The 21,864-nt window shown below is 45.1% G+C and overlaps 1 protein-coding gene across 1 annotated transcript in view; it reads left to right on the top strand.

Moving 5' to 3' along the window:
* LOC120020176 (acid-sensing ion channel 1-like) overlaps positions 1 to 21,864 on the top strand; it is a 371,823-nt gene that overhangs the window by 27,334 nt on the left and 322,625 nt on the right. The window contains exon 2 of the mRNA XM_038963666.1: positions 15,940 to 16,135. Coding sequence (XP_038819594.1) covers positions 15,940 to 16,135 — 196 coding nt within the window. The remainder of the gene's footprint in view (positions 1 to 15,939; positions 16,136 to 21,864) is intronic.

Below are 21,864 nucleotides of genomic sequence, written 5' to 3' on the forward strand. Positions count from 1 at the left end.
CAGAGTTTTGGTGGCCTCTATTAAAAAGTGGAGGATCCCATCAGCTTTCTATGGGCTAGGCCTACTATATACAGTGGGGAGAACAAGTATTTGATACACTGCCGATTTTGCAGGTTTTCCTACTTACAAAGCATGTAGAGGTCTGTAATTTTTATCATAGGTACACTTCAACTGTGAGAGACGGAATCTAAAACAAAAATCCAGAAAATCACATTGTATGATTTTTAAGTAATTAATTTGCATTTTATTGCATGACATAAGTATTTAATCACCTACCAACCAGTAAGAATTCCGGTTCTCACAGACCTGTTAGTTTTTCTTTAAGAAGCCCTCCTGTTCTCCACTCATTACCTGTATTAACTGCACCTGTTTGAACTCATTACCTGTATAAAAGACACCTGTCCACACACTCAATCAAACAGACTCCAACCTCTCCACAATGGCCAAGACCAGAGAGCTGTGTAAGGACATCAGGGATAGAATTGTAGACCTGCACAAGGCTGGGATGGGCTACAGGACAATAGGCAAGCAGCTTGGTGAGAAGGCAACAACTGTTGGCGCAATTATTAGAAAATGGAAGAAGTTCAAGATGACGGTCAATCACCCTCGGTCTGGGGCTCCATGCAAGATCTCACCTCGTGGGGCATTAATGATCATGAGGAAGGCGAGGGATCAGCCCAGAACTACACTGCAGGACCTGGTCAATGACCTGAAGAGAGCTGGGACCACAGTCTCAAAGAAAACCATTAGTAACACACTACGCCGTCATGGATTAAAATCCTGCAGCGCACTCAAGGTCCCCCTGCTCAAGCCAGCGCATGTCCAGGCCCGTCTGAAGTTTGCCAATGACCATCTGGATGATCCAGAGGAGGAATGGGAGAAGGTCATGTGGTCTGATGAGACAAAAATAGAGCTTTTTGGTCTAAACTCCACTCGCCATGTTTGGAGGAAGAAGAAGGATGAGTACAACCCCAAGAACACCATCCCAACCGTGAAGCATGGAGGTGGAAACATCATTCTTTGGGGATGCTTTTCTGCAAAGGGGACAGGACGACTGCACCGTATTGAGGGGAGGATGGATCGGGCCATGTATTGCGAGATCTTGGCCAACAACCTCCTTCCCTCAGTAAGAGCATTGAAGATGGGTCGTGGCTGGGTCTTCCAGCATGACAACGACCCGAAACACACAGCCAGGGCAATGAAGGAGTGGCTCCGTAAGAAGCATCTCAAGGTCCTGGAGTGGCCTAGCCAGTCTCCAGACCTGAACCCAATAGAAAATCTTTGGAGGGAGCTGAAAGTCCGTATTGCCCAGTGACAGCCCCGAAACCTGAAGGATCTGGAGAAGGTCTGTATGGAGGAGTGGGCCAAAATCCCTGCTGCAGTGTGTGCAAACCTGGTCAAGAACTACAGGAAACGTATGATCTCTGTAATTGCAAACAAAGGTTTCTGTACCAAATATTAAGTTCTGCTTTTCTGATGTATCAAATACTTATGTCATGCAATAAAATGCAAATTAATTACTTATAAATCATACAATGTGATTTTCTGGATTTTTGTTTTAGATTCCGTCTCTCACAGTTGAACTTAACTTTCCTAATATTAATCACATTGCTTTGCTTTACAACCGGAGTAACCATGAAAATGATCCGCGGGAAAAGCGTCCTCCATTTGCTATTGAAGTCGTCTTTTTCCCCCCGCCTCTGTTCCGACAGGTGCATGATATTGGCATCTTCTAGGCTCTGTAGGCTATGGGCTTTCCAACCATGTTCCATGGGTCCTAGGCCTATAGGCTACGCTTAGAGTTATTTGTTCATCTGACCTAGAATTCCTTACAATCAAATGCCGACCGCATTATCTACCAAGAGAATTCTCTTTGATTTATAATCACAGCCGTGTATACCCCCCCCCCCCCCCCCCAAGCAGACACCTCGACGGCCCTGAAAGAAATTCATTGGACTCTATGTAAACTGGAAACCTTAAAATTCTTAAAATTAAGTGGTGATCCTAACTGACCTAAGACAGGGAATTTTTTACCCTGATTAAATGTCAGGAATTGTGAAAAAATGAGTTTAATAAATGTATTTGGCTAAGGTGTATGTAAACTTCCCACTTCCACCACTGTCCTGTCGATGTGGATAGGGGGCTGCTCCCTCTGCTGTTTCCTGAAGTTCATGATCTTCTCCTTTGTTTTGTCGACGTTGAGTGTGAGGTTATTTTCCTGACACCACACTCCGAGGGCCCTCACCTCCTCCCTGTAGGCCGTCTCGTTGTTGTTGGTAATCAAGCCTACCACTGTAGTGTCGTCTGCAAACTTGATGATTGAGTTGGAGGCGTGCATGGCCACGCAGTCATGGGTGAACAAGGAGTACAGGAGAGGGCTCAGAACGCACCCTTGTGTTGAGTGTTGAGGATCAGCTGGGTGGAGATGTTGTTTCCTTCCCTCTCCACCTGGGGGCGGCCCGTCAGAAAGTCCAGGACCCAGTTGCACAGGGCGGGGTCGAGACCCATGAACAGCATTCTTACATAGGTATTCCTCTTGTCCAGATGGGTTAGGGCAGTGTGATTGCGATTGCTTCGTCTGTGGACTTTTTGGGGCGGTAAGCAAATTGGAGTGGGTCTAGGTTATCAGGTAGCATTTTCCTACACTCGCATTAACATCTGCTGACCATGTGTATGAAACCAATACCATTTGATTTGATTTGATTTGGAGGTGACCTTAGCTTTCTTGTGAACAGGAACAATGGTGGCCCTCTTGAAGCATATGGGAACAGCAGACTGGGATAAGGATTGGTTGAATATGTCCATAAAACACACCAACCAGCTGGTCTGCGCATGCTCTGAGGACGCGGCTAGGGATGAGAACAATGTTTGTCAGTGATCATGTCTGTCAGCTTGCTTTTTAGTTACTGTATCTGTCAAACACTAATGCACTGTCTGGTGTATATCTATGTACTCCTGAGAGACAGACAGACAGACAGACAGACAGACAGACAGACAGACAGACAGACAGACAGACAGACAGACAGACAGACAGACAGACAGGTGCCCTCCATTCATCTAGCTAACCGTTTGCGGCGCCTGAAAATTAAAGTGCTTGTGGCTCATCATCTAATTTACCCTCCCTTCTCTCCCCACCCACTCTCTTCACCCCCCCCCCACCCCCCCCCTCTCCCCCTGTACAATACAGAGAGTGCTGTGATTGGTTTATGGAAAGAAGAACAGTGGCGGGGCAATATTCCTCCACATTACTAAAGCTTTAGCTGTGACTGTGAGTTCGGAGCAACAACACAAGGACTTAAGTGCTCTCCCGGCAGCTCTGTTGTTGCTATAAGAAGCTCGCTGGGACACTGGGTACAATTCAGTTATGTTTAAGAATACAGTACATCGCACTAAGGCATTGGGCTGTTATTGAGATGAACCATGACAAGGTTAGCGATGCGGTAGAGATTTGGATGTGGTAACCTGGTGTACAGTGGTTAAACCGTGTTTTAATCAGATCTGGATGTGGTAACCTGGTGTACAGCGGTTAAACCGTGTTTTAATCAGATCTGGATGTGGTAACCTGGTGTACAGCGTTTATACCGTGTTTTAATCCGATCTGGATGTGGTAACCTGGTGTACAGCGGTTAAACCGTGTTTTAATCAAATTTGGATGCGGTAACCTGGTGTACAGCGGTTAAACCGTGTTTTAATCAGATCTGGATGTGGTAACCTGGTGTACAGCGTTTAAACCGTGTTTTAATCAGATCTGGATGTGGTAACCTGGTGTACAGCGGTTAAACCGTGTTTTAATCAGATCTGGATGTGGTAACCTGGTGTACAGCGGTTAAACCGTGTTTTAATCAGATCTGGATGTGGTAACCTGGTGTACAGCGGTTAAACCGTGTTTTAATCAGATCTGGATGTGGTAACCTGGTGTACAGCGGTTAAACCGTGTTTTAATCAGATCTGGATGTGGTAACCTGGTGTACAGCGGTTAAACCGTGTTTTAATCAGATCTGGATGTGGTAACCTGGTGTACAGCGGTTAAACCGTGTTTTAATCAGATCTGGATGTGGTAACCTGGTGTACAGCGTTTATACCGTGTTTTAATCCGATCTGGATGTGGTAACCTGGTGTACAGCGGTTAAACCGTGTTTTAATCAAATTTGGATGTGGTAACCTGGTGTACAGCGGTTAAACCGTGTTTTAATCAGATCTGGATGTGGTAACCTGGTGTACAGCGTTTAAACCGTGTTTTAATCAGATCTGGATGTGGTAACCTGGTGTACAGCGGTTAAACCGTGTTTTAATCAGATCTGGATGTGGTAACCTGGTGTACAGCGGTTAAACCGTGTTTTAATCAGATCTGGATGTGGTAACCTGGTGTACAGCGGTTAAACCGTGTTTTAATCAGATCTGGATGTGGTAACCTGGTGTACAGCGGTTAAACCGTGTTTTAATCAGATCTGGATGTGGTAACCTGGTGTACAGCGTTTATACCGTGTTTTAATCCGATCTGGATGTGGTAACCTGGTGTACAGCGGTTAAACCGTGTTTTAATCAAATTTGGATGTGGTAACCTGGTGTACAGCGTTTAAACCGTGTTTTAATCAGATCTGGATGTGGTAACCTGGTGTACAGCGGTTAAACCGTGTTTTAATCAGATCTGGATGTGGTAACCTGGTGTACAGCGGTTAAACCGTGTTTTAATCAGATCTGGATGTGGTAACCTGGTGTACAGCGGTTAAACCGTGTTTTAATCCGATCTGGATGTGGTAACCTGGTGTACAGCGGTTAAACCGTGTTTTAATCAGATCTGGATGTGGTAACCTGGTGTACAGCGGTTAAACCGTGTTTTAATCATGTTCAACAACATCTGCTCTATATACTGCAGACAATCTGGGTACTCCCTCCCCGAGGGTGCTACGGTTTGAACTGGTCCAAAGATAGAAGCGTGTTCAACTTTCTCAGTCATTACCCACCTGTTCCCTGCTTTGTTACGGCTTGTTAGGTGTAACGCTCTATAAGATGAAATACTTCATTCTTTGATTATCCTTTTTTTAAATACAAATATTCATGTTATTTTAACGTCATTTTAAGTGTAGGTTGATGATGTAGAGTAACCCACATGGTTGTTATACACCCGTGTCCAGTGTGCTTTGACTAACTGTCCATTCGGTGCAGTGACCCAAGGCAACAACATCAATCTGCAAGTAGAATTTTTTCTTGACAAGTATACAGTTAAGCTATTTCTGGTATTTTAAGTGGTCCCTGACCATGTCTGACCATTCCCTCGGCTATTGTCATAGAGTTATAACATAAGTGGTTCACAGACAGTCTGACATTGAACACATGCATCAGACTTGACCCTGAAAACTGATACTGACCCATAGTGTGCCAAGTCAATACTTTTCAACAGAACTAATTAAAGCAATCTGTGAGGTATATACACTTTCATTAGATTGTATAGAATCCTATAAGTCATACAGTATATGTATAAAAACACATAAAACATCAAATATATAATAAAGGGCTAATTAATTACACACTAAATTGCAAATCAGTGTATGATATACATTATGATCGCTATTACGGAAGTGTTAGCTACCATTTATATATCATTCCTATATACAATTTTACAACTATTAGTGGCTTCTCACTATAAAGGCCCAATGCAGCCACTTTTATCTCAATATCAAATCATTTATGGGTAATAATGAATTACCTTACAGTGATAGATTTCTGTTAAAATGGTCAACAATATCTTTTAAAACAAACAATTTCTCAAGCAAGACTTTTGCTAGGACTGTCTGGGAGTGGTATTAGTGGGCGAAGCGAAACATTGCCATCTCTATTTGCCATGTCTTTAACCAAAGCCTAAAGGATTGTGTTTGTGTCCACAGCCGTGGAAGGAAGCTAAAGTCATTCCACTGCCTAAAAATAGTAAAGCACCCTTTGCTCTAACAGCCGCCCAATCAGTTTGCTTCCTGTATAGTAAACTGATGGAGGGATTTGTGTTTGAACAAATGCAATGCTATTTTTCAGAGCACAAGTTCACTACTGACTTTCAGCATGCATGCAGAGAAGGGCACTCAACTGGTACTGCACTGACTCAGATGACTGATGATTTGGCTAAAACTAATTGGTTAATAAGATGTTAGTTGAGGCTCTATAGTTACATGTAAGAGTAGCCTTTGATGTTATTGATCATAAATTGTTATTGAAGAAACTCATTTGCTATGGTTTTATATCCCCTGCCATCACATGGTTTGAGTTATTTATCCAATAGAACCCAGTGAGTGTTCTCCAATGGAAGTTTCTCTAACATCACATATATACCATGCGGTGTCCCTCAGGGCTGTTGCCTTGGGCCGTTACCCTTCTCTATTTCTGCCAATGATTTGCCACTGGTCTTAGACAAAGCTAGAAGGACTATGTATGTGGATATGATTCCACACTCTACATGCCAGCACACAAAGCCAGTGAGCTCACTGATATTTTAAATAAGGAGTTACCAATCAGAATGGGAGATTTAATAATTAACTGTTCTTATACAAGACATCTAAAACCAAAAGCATTGTATTTGGTTCAAAACATTCTCGAAGACCTAAACCTCAGCTGGAGTTGTGTATAAATGGGTGTGACTATTGAACAAGTTGAGGAAGCTGAACTCCTAGTTATAACATGATCAATGATCAATTATCATGGTCCAGTCATATTGACAAAGTTGTTGTGAAGATGGGGAGAGGTGTGTCTGTTATAAAAAGATGTTGTGCATTTTTGACAAGAAAGATCAACTGTACTAGTTGTTCAGCCTCTGGTCCCATCTTGATTCACATCAGGTAATATGGTCAGGTGCAGTAAAGAAAGACCTAGCAAAGCTGCAGCTGCCTCAGAACAGAGCAGCGCACCTTGTCCTTAACCGCAGATACAGAACTAACATCAACAACATGCCATGTCTTTCCTGGTTGAGGGTTGATGAGAGATGAACTGCTTCTCTTCTAGTTTTTATGAGAAACATTACTGTGATGAAATGTCCAGATTGTCTACATAATCAAATAACATTCAGCTCAGACACCCAGACATACCCCATACATACCCCATACATACACCATACATACCCCATACATACCCCATACATACACCATACATACCCCATACATACCCTATACATACCCCATACATACCCCATACATACCCCATACATACCCCATACATACCCCATACATACACCATACATACCCCATACATACACCATACATACCCCATACATACCCTATACATACCCCATACATACCCCATACATACCCCATACATACACCATACATACCCCATACATACACCATACATACCCCATACATACACCATACATACCCCATACATACCCTATACATACACCATACATACCCCATACATACCCCATACATACACCATACATACACCATACATACCCCATACATACCCTATACATACCCCATACATACCCCATACATACCCCATACATACCCCATACATACACCATACATACCCCATACATACCCTATACATACCCCATACATACCCCATACATACCCCATACATACCCCATACATACCCCATACATACACCATACATACCCCATACATACCCTATACATACCCCATACATACCCCATACATACCCCATACATACACCATACATACCCCATACATACCCTATACATACCCCATACATACCCCATACATACCCCATACATACACCATACATACCCCATACATACCCCATACATACCCCATACATACCCCATACATACACCATACATACCCCATACATACCCCATACATACCCCATACATACACCATACATACCCCATACATACCCCACAATACATGCCACCAGGGTTCTCTTCACAGTTCCTTTGTCCGAAACGAATTCACAGCAACACACAGTATTATTCAGAGCCATGATCGCGCGGAACTTCCTTTCCATCTCCTATTACCCAAGAAAACAGGAAAAACGGATTAAACAACATCTCACAGAACGGCAGGGATTGTGAGGGGATACACACACACACACTCTCTAACACGCACATAATTATGGTTTTTGTATTGTTTGTATATGGTTGTATTTTAAATGTGTGTGACTGTCCTTGTGTATCAGTGTTTTTTGTTACTTGTCATGTTTTGTGTTTCTTGTGGACCCCAGGAAGAGTAGCTGCTGCTTCTGCTAAATCTAATGGGGCTCCTAGTAAACACATAAAAAGCAGACTCTGTAAACTAGATTAGAGTTAGACAGGGCATTTGTTCTGTCATTATAGTGTTGTTATGATGTTGTTTTGTTGGAATAACTCTACAATTTAAAGTATTGAACACAACAAACCGATTAAACTCTTGCCGTATTGAAACATATTAAAATGGTTTCTCCGTTTAATCACATAAATGTATCTTCATTTCAGTGGTTTTTCATGATAGTATTTTATTATCTCAGTTTTGCATTGTTGTCACGTTCCTGACCTGTTTTATGTTATTTTTGTATGTGTTTAGATGGTCAGGGCGTGAGTTGGGGTGGGCATTCTATGTTTTGTGTTTCTATGTTTAGGTCGTTTGTAATTAGCCTTATATGGTTCTCAATCAGGGACAGGTGTTTTACGTTTTCCTCTGATTGAGAACCATATATAGGTTGGCTGTTCACACTGTTTGTTTGTGGGTGATTGTCTTCCGTGTCTGTGTATGTGCACCACACAGGACTGTTTCGTTTGTTCGTTCGTTTGATGTAGTCCGTTCCTGTTCGTGAGTTCTTCGTGCATTTATGTAAGTTCCATGTTCAGGTCTGTCTACCTCGGTTTTGGTTATTTTGTAAATTCTCAAGTTTGTTTAGTTTTCGTCTTGTTTCAATAAACATTCATGTCGTATCACAACGCTGCGTTTTGGTCGAATCCCTACTCCTCCTCTTCGGACGAAGAGGAGGAGGAAAATCGTTACAGAATCACCCACCCCAACCAAAGACCAAGCGGCGTGGGAGAGCTCAACAGCGAAACCAGGACTCGTGGACATGGGAGGAAATATTGGACGGAAAAGGACCTTGGGCTCAGACAGGGGAATATCGCCGCTCTGTTGAAGAGAGGGAGGCAGCTAAAGCCCAGGAGCGGTGGTTTGAGGAGGCAGCAAGGAGACATGGCTGGAGACCCGAAAAGCCTGTGAGTAAACCCCAAAAATTTCTTGGGGGGGGGGCTTAAAGGGAGAGTGGCGAAGTCAGGTAGGAGACCTGCGCCCACTTCCTGTACTTACCGTGGAGAGCGAGAGTACGGGCAGACACCGTGTTACGCAGTAGAGCGCATGGTGTCTCCTGTACGTGTGCATAGGCCGGTTCGGTACATTCCAGCTCCACGTATCGGCCGGGCTAGATTGAGCGTTGAGCCGGATGTCATGAAGCCGGCCCAACGCATCTGGCCACCAGTGCGTCTCCTCGGGCCGGCTTACATGGCACCAGCCTTACGCATGGTGTCCCCGGTTCGCCTACATAGCCCGGTGCGGGTTATTCCACCTCCCCGCACTGGTTGGGCGACGGGGAGCATACAACCAGGTAAGGTTGGGCAGGCTCAGTGCTCAAGGGAGCCAGTACGCCTGCACGGTCCGGTATTTCCGGCGCCACCTCCCCGCTCCAGGCCAGTGCCTACACCACGCACCAGGCTTCCAGTGCGTCTCCAGAACCCTGTTCCTCCTCCACGCACTAGCCCTATGGTGCGTGTCTCCAGCCCAGTACCACCAGTCCCGACACCACGCACCAAGCCTCCTGTGCGTCTCCAGAGCCCTGTGCGCACTGTTCCTTCTCCCCGCATTCGCCCTGAGGTGCGTGCCCTCAGCCCGGTACCTCCAGTTCCGGTACCACGCACCAGGCCTATAGTGCGCATCGAGAGTCCAGTGTGCCCTGTTGTTGTTCCCCGCACTAGCCTGAAGGTGTGTGTCCTTAGCCCGGTACCTCCAGTTCCGGCACCACGCACCAGGCTTCCAGGGCGTCTCCAGAGCCCTGTACGCACTGTTCCTTCTCCCCGTACTCGCCCTGATGTGCGTGCCCTCAGCCCGGTACCACCAGTGCCGGTACCACGCACCAGGCCTATAGTACGCCTTGAGAGTCCAGTGTGCCCTGTTGTTGTTCCCCGCACTAGCCTGAAGGTGCGTGTCTTTAGCCCGGTACCTCCAGTTCCGGTACCACGCACCAGGCCTACAGTGCGTCTCAGCCGGCCAGAGTCTGCCGTCTGCCCAGCGGCGCCTGAACTGTCCGTCTGCCCAGCGGCGCCTGAACTGTCCGTCTGCCCAACGGCGCCTGAACTGTCGGTCTGCCCAACGCCGTCTGAACTGTCCGTCTGCCAAGCGCCGCATGAACTGCCCGTCTGTATTGAGCCTTCAAAGCCGCCCGTCGGTACTGAGCCTTCAAAGCCGCCCGTCTGCCATGAGCCTGCAAAGCCGCCCGTCTGCCATGAGCCTACAGAGCCGTCCGCCAGACAGGAGCCTACAGAGCCGTCCGCCAGACAGGAGCCGCTAGAGCCGTCCGCCAGACAGGAGCCGCTAGAGCCTTCCGCCCGACAGGAGCCGCTAGAGCCTTCCGCCCGACAGGAGCCACTAGAGCCTTCCGCCAGACAGGATCAGCCAGAGCCTTCCGCCAGACAGGATCAGCCAGAGCCTTCCGCCAGACAGGATCAGCCAGAGCCTTCCGCCAGACAGGATCAGCCAGAGCTGTCAGCGAGCCATGACCAGCCAGAGCCGTCAGCGAGCCATGACCAGCCAGAGCCGTCATCCAGCCATGACCAGCCAGAGCCGTCATCCAGCCATGACCAGCCAGAGCCGTCATCCAGCCATGAGCCGTCATTCAGCCATGAGCCGTCATCCAGCCATGACCAGCCAGAGCCGTCATCCAGCCATGACCAGCCAGAGCCGTCATCCAGCCATGACCAGCCAGAGCCGTCATCCAGCCATGACCAGCCAGAGCCGTCATCCAGCCATGACCAGCCAGAGCCGTCATCCAGCATTAAGCCATCATCCAGCCAGGATCCGCCAGAGCCAGCCAGCCAGGATCCGCCAGAGCCAGCCAGCCAGGATCCGCCAGAGCCAGCCAGCCAGGATCCGCCAGAGCCAGCCAGCCAGGATCCGCCAGAGCCAGCCAGCCAGGATCTGCCAGTCATTCTGGTGTTGCCCCTCATTCTGGTGTTGCCCCTCATTCTGGTGTTGCCCCTCATTCTGGTGTTGCCCCTCATTCCGGTGTTGCCCCTCATTCTGGTGCTGCTCCTTATCCTGGTGATGCCCCTTAATTTAGGTGGGGTTATTTGGAGGGTGGTCATTGTGAGGGGGATAAAGAAGCGGGGATTTATTATGGTGGGATGGGAACCACGCCCAGAGCCTGAGCCGCCACCGTGGACAGATGCCCACCCAGACCCTCCCCTAGACTTTTGGTGGTGCGTCCGGAGTTCGCACCTTGAGGGGGGGGGGGGTTCTGTCACGTTCCTGACCTGTTTTATGTTATTTTTGTATGTGTTTAGATGGTCAGGGCGTGAGTTGGGGTGGGCATTCTATGTTTTGTGTTTCTATGTTTAGGTCGTTTGTAATTAGCCTTATATGGTTCTCAATCAGGGACAGGTGTTTTACGTTTTCCTCTGATTGAGAACCATATATAGGTTGGCTGTTCACACTGTTTGTTTGTGGGTGATTGTCTTCCGTGTCTGTGTATGTGCACCACACGGGACTGTTTCGTTTGTTCGTTCGTTTGATGTAGTCCGTTCCTGTTCGTGAGTTCTTCGTGCATTTATGTAAGTTCCATGTTCAGGTCTGTCTACCTCGGTTTTGGTTATTTTGTAAATTCTCAAGTTTGTTTAGTTTTCGTCTTGTTTCAATAAACATTCATGTCGTATCACAACGCTGCGTTTTGGTCGAATCCCTACTCCTCCTCTTCGGACGAAGAGGAGGAGGAAAACCGTTACAATTGTGACATAATGATGTTAACTTTGGTGGCTTAAAGTGTGTCCTGTATTTCACTGTGCTTATTTAATTTAATTTTACTTACTTTAATTTCAAAGTTAACCAGACACAGTAAAGATATTGTCAGGTATGTATGATGATAACAACAATACTCGCCGACAGACATTGGTTTTTCTTTGTCCTTATATAACCACACGCTTATTGTGTGAGGAGACTTTTGTTGTTGTTCTCTGTTCTCTAATCTAAAACATTTTGCAGGTCTACCACATAATAATCACTAACAACGGTCATATATTGTATGTGGACGTTTGTGTCCACCAATTGCTTATTCCTTCGTTATTATGGTCTTTAAATGGACTGCCTACTTGGTGGAGGGTAATTAGTAACTGTGTGTGTGTGCGTAACCTGAACAGGTGTTGGCGGTTGATAGTGACAGGGAGGAATAGCCTCATGCTGACACCTTTTGAGGCGTGAAACAATCTCGAGCTACAGTTACAGTATACCTTGAATAGCTTGCGGGTAGGTGGCATCCACAATTGCAGTGAAGTGTGTGTGTGTGTGTGTGTGTGTGTTCAGGGTGGACACTTCAGAAACGATACCTGGTGGTTGTGTGTACGCAGCTCTTTTAACACCACGCTGAACGTACACGTTCTCTGAAGTCTGCTAAGGCCACTTGACCTGAATTACCGCACTGGAATAGGCTCTTAGTTTCACCAAAGTGGACTCTCCCCCCCCCCCCCCCCCCTCCCCCTCACTGCCAATTCATGTAGTTGTACTGCGTGGCAGAGTGATTGTTGGAGGTTGCTGATCGATGATCCGCGATTCATCTCGCTGAGATCTTTTGTTACTCCCTCTACTTGACATCAACTGAACATCACAGCTGTTGTTTTTGTTCAACCAGATTGGATCTTAATAGTGTACTACTTTTTTTAAAACGGCAGCGAATGTAGAGATAGATCGATTGTAGTGGGGGGGCTGAGATAAGAATGGCTCAAATCCCCCACTGCCAGGTGGTATACAGTATGTAGTCCTGAGTTAGCTCAAACCCCCATTGCCAGGGGGTATATGTTGTCCGGAGTTGGCTATGCTCCCACTAGACCAGACTCAATCACAATGAAGGTCACGGCTTTAAATTGACTTTTACAGACAGTGTGGGGATAATATCTAATATCAAGCTAACAGAGCACGGGGCTTTGAGTATCCTGCCTTCATCTGTCTCTCCCTCCTCGGTCTGAGAAGACTAGATGTCTCAGTGGGACAGTAGTCACCAACCGGTCGGTCGCTTAGTGACCGCAGGTCCATCTTCAAGTCATTCCTAGTCGATCACCAAACATTTCTGTGATAAAGCCAACGATAGAGGCTGTGATAAAGTCAACGATAGAGGCTGTGATAAAGTCAACGATAAAGGCTGTGATAAAGCCAACGATAAAGGCTGTGATAAAGCCAACGATAAAGGCTGTGATAAAGCCAACGATAAAGGCTGTGATAAAGTCAACGATAAAGGATGTGATAGAGGCTGTGATAAAGGCAACGATAAAGGATGTGATAGAGGCTGTGATAAAGTCAACGATAGAGGCTGTGATAAAGTCAACGATAGAGGTTGTGATAGAGGTTGTGATAAAGCCAACGATAAAGGCTGTGATAAAGCCAACGATAAAGGCTGTGATAAAGCCAACGATAAAGGTTGTGATAAAGTCAACGATAAAGGCTGTGATAAAGCCAACGATAGAGGCTGTGATAAAGCCAACGATAGAGGCTGTGATAGAGGTTGTGATAAAGCCAACGATAGAGGCTGTGATAAAGCCAACGATAAAGGCTGTGATAAAGTCAACGATAAAGGCTGTGATAAAGTCAACGATAGAGGTTGTGATAAAGCCAACGATAAAGGCTGTGATAAAGCCAACGATAGAGGCTGTGATAAAGCCAACGATAGAGGCTGTGATAAAGTCAACGATAGAGGCTGTGATAAAGCCAACGATAGAGGCTGTGATAAAGCCAACGATAGAGGCTGTGATAAAGTCAACGATAAAGGCTGTGATAAAGCCAACGATAGAGGCTGTGATAGAGGTTGTGATAAAGCCAACGATAAAGGCTGTGATAAAGCCAACGATAGAGGCTGTGATAGAGGTTGTGATAAAGCCAACGATAGAGGTTGTGATAAAGCCAACGATAAAGGCTGTGATAGAGGCTGTGATAAAGCCAACGATAGAGGCTGTGATAAAGTCAACGATAAAGGCTGTGATAAAGTCAACGATAGAGGTTGTGATAAAGCCAACGATAGAGGCTGTGATAAAGTCAACGATAGAGGCTGTGATAAAGCCAACGATAAAGGCTGTGATAGAGGCTGTGATAAAGTCAACGATAAAGGCTGTGATAAAGTCAACGATAAAGGCTGTGATAAAGCCAACGATAAAGGCTGTGATAAAGCCAACGATAGAGGCTGTGATAAAGTCAACGATAGAGGCTGTGATAAAGCCAACGATAAAGGCTGTGATAGAGGCTGTGATAAAGTCAACGATAAAGGCTGTGATAAAGTCAACGATAAAGGCTGTGATAAAGCCAACGATAAAGGCTGTGATAGAGGTTGTGATAAAGCCAACGATAGAGGCTGTGATAGAGGTTGTGATAAAGCCAACGATAGAGGCTGTGATAAAGCCAACGATAGAGGTTGTGATAAAGCCAACGATAGAGGCTGTGATAAAGCCAACGATAGAGGCTGTGATAAAGCCAACGATAGAGGCTGTGATAAAGCCAACGATAGAGGCTGTGATAGAGGTTGTGATAAAGCCAACGATAGAGGCTGTGATAAAGCCAACGATAGAGGCTGTGATAAAGCCAACGATAAAGGCTGTGATAAAGCCAACGATAGAGGCTGTGATAAAGCCAACGATAGAGGCTGTGATAAAGCCAACAATAGAGGCTGTGATAGAGTCTGTGCTAGGGGCTGTGTTAGAGATTTGCACTCCTTTTTTATTTTTTATTGTGTTGCGCTGTTGGTGGTAGATGCACATGATTCAGAAGCCCTGAGCATCGGTAAACAAAGTGTTCACATTTTGAACCATTTAATTTGTCTGAAAAGATACTCTGCCTACCTGGTGGACCGGGAGATCTGTGGCTAAATCGAGTTTGCCTACTGCGCTAGCCAATCGGATAGCTCAAATCATCGTTCCTACAGCAACCCCGGCCTACATGATATTTCACAACTTTTAAAACTCTGACCATAGAGAGACTGTCAGAATACAGCAAAGACCTGCTATTTTTATGCGTGAGTTCATGTCTCTGTACAGCAAATACCTGCTATTTTTATGTGTGAGTTCATGTCTACGTTTTTATTCAACACTATTACAAAACATAAAATGTGCTTCTCCTTACTTCCAGTCGCGCTGCGCTGAATGAGTAGCCAAGTGTATCGATAGCTCCGCGTTTTTTATTATTATTAGCAGCTCGTCATGTCTATTTTAATATGGGAGCAAATTCCCGCAGCAATGTTCCAACATCTAGTGGAAAGCCTTCCCAGAAGAGTGGAGGCTGTTATAGCAGCAATGTTCCAACATCTAGTAGAAAGCCTTCCCAGAAGAGTGGAGGATTTTATAGCAGCAAAGGGGTGTGGGACCAACTCCTTATTAATGCCCATGATTTTGGAATGAGATGTTTGACGAGCAGGTGTCCACATACTGTTGGTCATGTAGTGTATGAGAAGTTACTAAAGATCTGATTTGTTAAAGTTGAATTAAAACTTCTCCGTTCTGTCCAGGTATGTAACGGGACACCCTCCCAAAGCTGATTTCCTCTGTGTCCTAACCACTAACCCTAACCCCTAGTTCTATCCCTAACTTTCATACAACTATCATTTTGTTCTGTCGCAGGTGTGAGATCAGAGACACTCACCTGGTTGAGGAGAGCAACCTGGAGACCCTGAAGATCAATAACTCCTCCTCTAGTCCTCTAACAGATCCGATAGGATGCTATAGGACCGATCCTAACTGTCCTTCTGCTTCCATGTTCCAAGGTATGAGATTAGAGACACTCACCTGGTTGAGGAAAGCGTCCTGGAGACCCTGAAGATCAAATCTGACTTCCTCAACTTCAAGCCCCGTCCCTTTAACATGCGTGAGTTCTACGACCGGACAGGCCATGACATCAAGGACATGCTGCTGTCATGCTACTACCGCGGCGTGGAGTGCAGCGCTGAGGACTTTACTGTGGTGAGTCACCGTGTAGCATCTGGTTGAAACTCTGTGATGCTAAGCTGTCTGCCCTCTGCTGGCTACGTGAACACAGCTCATCACCGTGGTGTTGTAGCATAGAGTGTAGGACTGACTGGGTTTCCTCTAATGGTTTTATCTGATGCAGCTGATCATCCACTTCAAAGTGGTGAGGGACATTGTTAGCGCGTGCAACGGAGGTGGTTCGGAGAATACGCTCTCGCTCTCGCTCTCGATCAGCAACCTTACCTGAGACCAGAAGACTTGTCTTAACGCTACCAGGTCAAATCTAGGCTCAAGGTCAATTCTAGGTCAATTCTAGGTCTATTCTAGGCTCTAGGTCAGTTTCAGGCTCAAGGTCAATTCTAGGCTCTAGGTCAATTCTAGGTCAATTCTAGGTTAATTCTAGACTCTAGGTCAATTCTAGGCTCTAGGTCAGTTTCAGGCTCTAGGTCAATTCTGGGCTCTAGGTCAGTTTCAGGCTCTAGGTCAATTCTAGACTCCAGGTCAATTCTAGTTTAATTCTAGGCTCTAGGTTAATTCTAGGCTCTAGGTCAGTTTCAGGCTCTAGGTCAGTTTCAGGCTCTAGGTTAATTCTAGGCTCTAGGTCAATTCTAGGCTATAGGTCAGTTTTAGGCTTTAGGTCAGTTTCAGGCTCTAGGTCAATTCTAGGCTCTAGGTCAATTCTAGGTTAATTCTAGGCTCTAGGTCAATTCTAGGCTCTAGGTCAGTTTTAGGCTCTAGGTCAGTTTTAGGCTCTAGGTCAGTTTTAGGCTCTAGGTCCAGTCTCTAACTCCATGATACCTGTAGTCTCTGTAGCAGTGAGCTCCAGTCTCTAACTCCATAATACCTGTAGTCTCTGTAGCATTGAGCTCTAGACTCTAACTCCATGATACCTGTAGTCTCAGTAGCATTGAGCTCTAGACTCTAACTCCATGATACCTGTAGTCTCTGTAGCATTGAGCTCCAGTCTCTAACTCCATGATACCTGTAGTCTCAGTAGCATTGAGCTCTAGTCTCTAACTCCATGATACCTGTAGTCTCTGTAGCATTGAGCTCCAGTCTCGACCTCCATGATACCTGTAGTCTCTGTAGCATTGAGCTCCAGTCTCGACCTCCATGTTACCTGTAGTCTCTGTAGCATTGAGCTCCAGTCTCTAACTCCATGATACCTGTAGTCTCAGTAACATTGAGCTCCAGTCTCTAACTCAATTATACCTGTAGTCTCAGTAGCATTGAACTCCAGTCTCTAACTCAATTATACATGTAGTCTCAGTAGCATTGAGCTCCAGTCTCTAACTCCATGATACCTGTAGTCTCAGTAGCATTGAGCTCTAGTCTCTAACTCCATGATACCTGTAGTCTCTGTAGCATTGAGCTCCAGTCTCTAACTCCATGATACCTGTAGTCTCAGTAGCATTGAGCTCCAGTCTCTAACTCCATGATACCTGTAGTCTCTGTAGCAGTGAGCTCCAGTCTCTAACTCCATGATACCTGTAGTCTCTGTAGCATTGAGCTCCAGTCTCTAACTCCATGATACCTGTAGTCTCTGTAGCATTGAGCTCCAGTCTCGACCTCCATGATACCTGTAGTCTCTGTAGCATTGAGCTCCAGTCTCGACCTCCATGATACCTGTAGTCTCAGTAGCATTGAGCTCCAGTCTCGACCTCCATGATACCTGTAGTCTCTGTAGCATTGAGCTCCAGTCTCTAACTCCATGATACCTGTAGTCTCTGTAGCATTTAGCTCCAGTCTCGACCTCCATGATACCTGTAGTCTCTGTAGCAATGAGCTCCAGTCTCGACCTCCATGTTACCTGTAGTCTCTGTAGCATTGAGCTCCAGTCTCTAACTCCATGATACCTGTAGTCTCTGTAGCATTGAGCTCCAGTCTCTAACTCCATGATACCTGTAGTCTCTGTAGCATTGAGCTCCAGTCTCTAACTCCATGATACCTGTAGTCTCTGTAGCATTGAGCTCCAGTCTCTAACTCCCCAATACCTGTAGTCTCAGTAGCATTGAGCCCCAGTCTCTAACTCCATGATACCTGTAGTCTCAGTAACATTGAGCTCCAGTCTCTAACTCCATGATACCTGTAGTCTCTGTAGCATTGAGCTTTAGACTCTAACTCCATGATACCTGTAGTCTCAGTAGCATTGAGCTCCAGTCGCTAACTCCATGATACCTGTAGTCTCTGTAGCATTGAGCTCCAGTCTCTAACTCCATGATACCTGTAGTCTCTGTAATATTGAGCTCCAGTCTCTAACTCCATGATACCTGTAGTCTCAGTAGCATTGAGCTCTAGTCTCTAACTCCATGATACCTGTAGTCTCTGTAGCATTGAGCTCCAGTCTCTAACTCCATGATACCTGTAGTCTCAGTAACATTGCGCTCCAGTCTCTAACTCCATGATACCTGTAGTCTCTGTAGCAGTGAGCTCCAGTCTCTAACTCCATGATACCTGTAGTCTCTGTAGCATTGAGCTCCAGTCTCTAACTCCATGATACCTGTAGTCTCAGTAGCATTGAGCTCCAGTCTCTAACTCCATGATACCTGTAGTCTCAGTAGCATTGAGCTCCAGTCTCTAACTCAATTATACCTGTAGTCTCAGTAGCATTGAGCTCCAGTCTCTAACTCCATGATACCTGTAGTCTCAGTAGCATTGAACTCCAGTCTCTAACTCAACTATACCTGTAGTCTCAGTAGCATTGAGCTCCAGTCTCTAACTCCATGATACCTGTAGTCTCTGTAGCATTGAGCTCTAGACTCTAACTCCATGATACCTGTAGTCTCTGTAGCATTGAGCTCCAGTCTCTAACTCCATGATACCTGTAGTCTCTGTAGCATTGAGCTCCAGTCTCTAACTCCATGATACCGGTAGTCTCTGTAGCATTGAGCTCCAGTCTCGACCTCCATGATACCTGTAGTCTCTGTAGCATTGAGCTCCAGTCTCGACCTCCATGATACCTGTAGTCTCTGTAGCATTGAGCTCCAGTCTCGACCTCCATGATACCTGTAGTCTCTGTAGCATTGAGCTCCAGTCTCGACCTCCATGATACCTGTAGTCTCTGTAGCATTGAGCTCCAGTCTCTAACTCCCCAATACCTGTAGTCTCAGTAGCATTGAGCCCCAGTCTCTAACTCCATGATACCTGTAGTCTCAGTAACATTGAGCTCCAGTCTCTAACTCCATGATACCTGTAGTCTCAGTAGCATTGAGCTCCAGTCTCTAACTCCATGATACCTGTAGTCTCTGTAGCATTGAGCTCCAGTCTCTAACTCCATGATACCTGTAGTCTCTATAGCATTGAGCTCCAGTCTCTAACTCCATGATACCTGTAGTCTCTGTAGCATTGAGCTCCAGTCTCTAACTCCATGATACCTGTAGTCTCTGTAGCATTGAGCTCCAGTCTCTAACTCCATGATACCTGTAGTCTCTGTTTGACCTACCCACCTGTGTTGGTAGATGTAGCAGAAACACCTCTCTAGACTTTCGGGGACCTCCTTCTTGAGGACGGAGAGAAAAAATGTCAATGTTAAAGTTCATTTCCTGCAATTCTACACATTTTGCTATGGGGCATAGAGAAAAGGTTGCAGTTTATGACCCATTTCACACAATTCTACAAATTTTGCCATGTGGCAGAGAGACATTTTTGCACTTTTAAAGCAAGTTTTCTGGAATTTTACACATTTAGACTTGTCTTATTTATGATATTTGTGTGAGAGTGACTAACGAAATCAATGGGGGTCCCCTGGAGGTCAGTGCCCTGCGTGCCTGGTCAGTATTCAACCATGACTAACTTACCAGTCTAAAAAAGTGTTAGCTGACATGACTAATTGAGTGACTGATAATGACATCCAAAACAAGAGAAGAACTGCTGATCACAGTTTTAACTGGCACCTTGTGTATTCTACTATTCTGACTCTCAACAGTAAGTTGAGACCCTGACTGATCCCCCCCCCCCCCCCCCCCCCCAGCCCCCAACAAAAATAATATTATTTATATTTTTTGGGGGTCGGGCCTAAGCTACCACTTATGTTGTTTATGCCTGGAGCTGGCCAGGCTCAGTAACACATAAAGACCTCCCTTTGCTGCTCTTCTTCAGATGTTTTTACACCGTTAGTCAAATAGTTAATTAATGTGATACAAAAATGGTGGTGGCGGCACATTTCAAATGGCTTGTTGACTTTGAGATCGGTGTCAGGGCTGTTGTGAAGACATCTGCAGTTCAGTTTCCGTTTGAATGAAAACAACCATTTACCTGGATTAGCTTTGATTTTACCATTTAGCTCTGGCACTACAACGAATAAAAAGTCATTGAAATGATATGATTGATGTGAAATACAAGCCACGCAGGTGTATCTTTCCTGTGAAAGCTGTATCATTAACTTTTGATCAACTGCCAAAATAGTCAGCCCACATCAAGTGACCTAACATGACTTCCTGTGTCGACTACAAGGATACTGCTGTGGCTCTCCTCCTCTCCTCTCCTCTCCTCTCCTCTCCTCTCCTCTCCTCTCCTCTCTCCTCCTCTCCTCTCCTCTCCTCTCCTCTCCTCTCCTCTCCTCTCCTCTCCTCTCCTCTCCTCTCTCCTCCTCTCCTCTCCTCTCCTCTCCTCTCCTCTCCTCTCCTCTCCTCTCCTCTCCTCTCCTCTCCTCTCCTCTCCTCTCCCTGCCCTTCACTGTCCCTCTGCTGAGGTAAAATGTTCATGGTCTGAAAGACACACCTTTCCCTATGGCCCTTAGAAACGTGTACTGCCAGGTACTGTAATGTACTCTGCTGTGAGGGTCCTGTAGTATCATAATGTAGTATCATAATGTAGTAACATAATGTAGTAACATAATGTAGTATCATAATGTAGTATCATAATGTAGTCTCTACTCTGCTGTGAGGGTCCTGTAGTAACATAATGTAGTAACATAATGTAGTAACATAATTTAGTAACATAATGTAGTATCATAATGTAGTAACATAATGTAGTCTCTACTCTGCTGTGAGGGTCCTGTAGTAACATAATGTAGTAACATAATGTAGTATCATAATGTAGTATCATAATGTAGTATCATAATGTAGTAACATAATGTAGTAACATAATGTAGTAACATAATGTAGTATCATAATGTAGTAACATAATGTAGTCTCTACTCTGCTGTGAGGGTCCTGTAGTATCATAATATAGTAACATAATGTAGTAACATAATGTAGTAACATAATGTAGTATCATAATGTAGTAACATAATGTAGTAACATAATGTAGTAACATAATGTAGTATCATAATGTAGTAACATAATGTAGTATCATAATGTAGTAACATAATGTAGTCTCTACTCTGCTGTGAGGGTCCTGTAGTATCATAATATAGTAACATAATGTAGTAACATAATGTAGTAACATAATGTAGTCTCTACTCTGCTGTGAGGGTCCTGTAGTATCATAATGTAGTATAATAATGTAGTCTCTACTCTGCTGTGAGGGTCCTGTAGTAACATAATGTAGTAACATAATGTAGTAACATAATGTAGTATCATAATGTAGTATCATAATGTAGTATCATAATGTAGTATCATAATGTAGTAACATAATGTAGTAACATAATGTAGTAACAAAATGTAGTAACATAATGTAGTCTCTACTCTGCTGTGAGGGTCCTGTAGTATCATAATGTAGTAACATAATGTAGTCTCTACTCTGCTGTGAGGGTCCTGTAGTATCATAATGTAGTAACATAA

Source organism: Salvelinus namaycush, chromosome 2 (assembly GCF_016432855.1).
Source record: "Salvelinus namaycush isolate Seneca chromosome 2, SaNama_1.0, whole genome shotgun sequence".
NCBI lineage: Eukaryota > Metazoa > Chordata > Actinopteri > Salmoniformes > Salmonidae > Salvelinus > Salvelinus namaycush.